At 34.8% G+C, this 3579-nt stretch overlaps 1 protein-coding gene across 1 annotated transcript; it reads left to right on the plus strand.

Annotated features, from left to right (window-relative positions):
* The first annotated feature begins 1924 nt into the window (after positions 1-1924).
* LOC110783480 (DNA mismatch repair protein MSH7-like) lies at positions 1925-3223 on the plus strand. The gene is made up of 3 exons (XM_056838072.1): positions 1925-2114; positions 2403-2813; positions 2932-3223. Exons 1-3 carry the CDS (start codon positions 1962-1964, stop codon positions 3055-3057), a joined length of 690 nt encoding a protein of 229 aa, XP_056694050.1. The 5' UTR covers positions 1925-1961; the 3' UTR covers positions 3058-3223.
* Positions 3224-3579: the final 356 nt, after the last annotated feature.

Below are 3579 nucleotides of genomic sequence, written 5' to 3' on the forward strand. Positions count from 1 at the left end.
TTTTATTTATATTTCTAGGTTCTTTTTCTTAATGAATAGGGGTTGTTCATTTCCATTTAGTTATGGGCTTAGTTTTGATTCAAAACCATGATTATTTTGTGCTTTGCTTTTTTTCCTGTTAATGGTTGACTTTTTCAATTTTGCCAGATAAATGTGATGTTTTTTTTTATTTTTCTTTATTTACATTCTGGATTTACGATAAATGAACAGTGGTTGTGTATTTTTTATTTTTTTATAGCCTTACGTTTTGGTTTAGATGTATGATTTGTTATGTGTTTTGATTTAGATTTCCCGTTTAATTTGGCAAGGACCTTCTGTGTTTGTGGTTGTCAGATTAAAACAATGGTATGATTTGTTGTTGGATGCTTCTATATTTGTGTAGAATTTGGCCAACTACATGAGATTGATGCACTTAGTTTCAACCAGAAAAAGATTTTGTTCATCAGGATACAGGTTTCTTTGGGTGTTCTTCAGTATGCTTGCTTATGTTCTTCAGTATGCTTGCTTTTGTTCTTCGATTTGATTTCAACATACGACTCTTGAATGTGTTCTTCAATTTTGGCAAGAACCTTAAAAGACATAACGTCTTTCGAAATAATATAAGTGGTTAGCCTTAATCAGGTGGTCCGAGTTTATATGCTCTAGATGTACACGAACTTGTTAAAAACCGATCTAAAAGTCGCGTATAAGATGTTTTGTGGTTAATGGATGCATCAGAGGGAAATTAAGTCGTACTGTTGTTATTTTTGTACTCAGTGTATAATTGATCATAAGATATATGTTTTGTCTCTACAGGGAATAATTCCATTCTTAATTGGAAGAGCTCTTCGTTTAGCACCCCTACCTTACATCTCCTAATTACTTTACTTATACATGTTTATCATGCCTTTCGACTGCTAATTACTTTACTTTACTTGTACAGTGTAGCTGTAGTTGATGTTAGATGTCATTACCGTGAATATTATGCTTGAAAGAAATAATTGTACAGTGTATCGACTGACACACAAAATTGCTCTGAAGGGTGCAAAAAATGTGGCTTTGGCTTGTCTGGAGTCCTTTTGATGAATGGCTTATACTTTAGGTGGATTTGGCTTGTCTTGAGTCCCTCTTCTACCACAAAATACAAGTGAGTGCCAACTTTATGAATGCACATTTCTCTTTACCATATCACGTCTGAAAATGGTAATCAGATTATCATTCTGGAAATGGGAAATAGGTTTAGTACATTAATAAACAGGTTTATTGATGCCGTTTATTAATGTACTAAACCTGTTAAAGTTTTTTTTGCCTTGTTTCAATTAATTTCATCCTCAGTTAGGGTTATGGTCTTAATATTCTTGTTTTTAATTCATTAGGGTGATTAGTGTTCTTGATATTCCTGTAACACTTATGTCTTAGTTAATGTTACAGTCATGTCTTACTCATGTGCAATTGTTTACTTTTATTTTCCTTAGTTTTTGTTCCTTTTATTTTCCTCAGCTTTTGTTTTACTTTCTATTCTTTCGATGGCTATTTGTGGTTTGTAGACAAAGTAGCCCTCATTTATGGTTAAGTATATAGTGGTCATTGTCCTGCAAACTCTTTTCTTGTTGTATTTACATTTTTGTTAATTTTAAAAAGACAACTTTTATGTTTAGCTATTTTTGTACCTGTTATTATAGAGCCCCAGGCCCAATGTGCCTTATTACTTTTATTTTTCCCTTTTTCCTTTTTCAAATATCCTCTTTTGTCCTACACTTGTTTGTTCCCTTTACTTTCCTCTTGAGTATATATAGGTGGTTATTCACTCTTGCTTTACTAGGTTTATACTTCTTCTTCTTTCCCCTTTCTCCATTCTAAAAAGAAAGCAAGAAATGTAGTGCCCTTTTCCTTTGGGTTTTGGCTTACTCATTATTTTTTCGTCTATACACTAGTAGAAGGTGAAAGTATTTGGATCGATTGTAAAAGGTTTTCGAATTGGGATGAACTTACTTATTTTGCTACACAATGACGAGCATCTCATGTCGTTGCTATCAAAAGTCCTGGACATCCCGCAGCTTAGTGAGCATAATGCCCTTAGTGAGTTTCTTAGCCAGTTTGAAGCGGCTATTGACAGTGACTTCCCCAAATATCAGGTCAGCTTCTTTCAGATTGCTGCATATGATTATTTTGAAAATTTTGCTTTAGGTGCTTGAGCCATGAAAAACAAGAATGGTCTCCAAAATGCTTGCCTGCTTTAAGTTTAGAAATATTCCAATTTTGCAATACCTATGCCATCATCATACATATAGCAGAACAAGTCACCTTGACTGCTATGCTTCCTCAGGAATTTCATAATGCATAATATATCTTGTCTATTTGCCTGAAATCAGTTCTGTTCATACATCTTTAGGGATTAATAAAAACTTTATCAAATTGTTCAGGACCATGATGCAACAGAAGCCGATGCTGAGACACTTTCTATTTTGATTGAGTTGTTTGTTGAGAAAGCTAGTCAATGGTCTCAAGTAATATTTGCCCTATGTTGCATAGATGTACTAAGATCGTTTTCTGCCATCGCAATTGATTCAAGTGGATCTATGTGCCGGCCTTCTATTCTACCACAATCTACTTCTAATACGGTTTGCCAAAATAGCAAAGGACCTATACTGAATATTAAAGGATTGTGGCATCCATTTGCTCTAAGAGAAAATGGAGTTCCTGTCCCAAATGATATGATACTGGGAGAGGGTACAAATGGCCATCATCCCCGGACTCTGCTGTTGACTGGACCAAACATGGGGGGAAAATCAACTCTCTTGCGTGCTGCCTGTCTAGCAGTTATATTGGCACAGGTTCTTTTTTCTTCTTCTTTTGAATAGAGAAAAAGACTGCCTATATCCAATCTATTATGAGCTGTCATTTTCTGGATGGTTATACATATCTAATTTTGTTCTATGAATTTTCTTTCAGCTTGGCTGCTATGTGCCAAGTGAGATGTGTGTGCTATCAGTTGCTGACACTATTTTCACGAGGCTTGGTGCAACTGATCGGATTATGACCGGTGAAAGTAAGTTTCACAATAGCCTTTTCCACTAATTTCCTGGATTTAGAGTCCCGGGTGCAATTAGATATAAGTTGGATTGGATTCTGTTATTTAATGATCCAAATAAGTCACAAGCCATGAGCCAAAGTGCCCTTTTTTTTGGGTTGAAGCCTAAGTGCCCTAAGAAGTCGTCTCTTGTAGCTAAATTAGTTGTCTTGACCAAAATGGACTGCTAAGCAGATAATATAATACCCCCAGAAACCTAAACAATGCACCACTTCTTTCACCTGTGCTGTGGATGACATGAATATGAATTTTCCTTGTATTTTAATATAATAAGTTCTTTTGCATAAAAACAAATTTTGTTTTCCTTTTGTGATAAAGTTTTCTGTTTACCCAACGAGCCATAAATGTGCATAAATAGGTTGGAATGAGTTTTAGAAACTTAAAACTATGCATATTAGTCATGTAATAAGAATGAAATGAGTCATTAGGTTCTTTAGTTCAAAGTTGGGAGCGAAAATGTCATTTTAGCTCTATATATGACCTATAACGACCCAACGAGCCATAAATGT

The sequence above is a fragment of the Spinacia oleracea genome, chromosome 3 (genome assembly GCF_020520425.1).
Source record: "Spinacia oleracea cultivar Varoflay chromosome 3, BTI_SOV_V1, whole genome shotgun sequence".
Classification (NCBI taxonomy): Eukaryota; Viridiplantae; Streptophyta; class Magnoliopsida; order Caryophyllales; family Amaranthaceae; genus Spinacia; species Spinacia oleracea.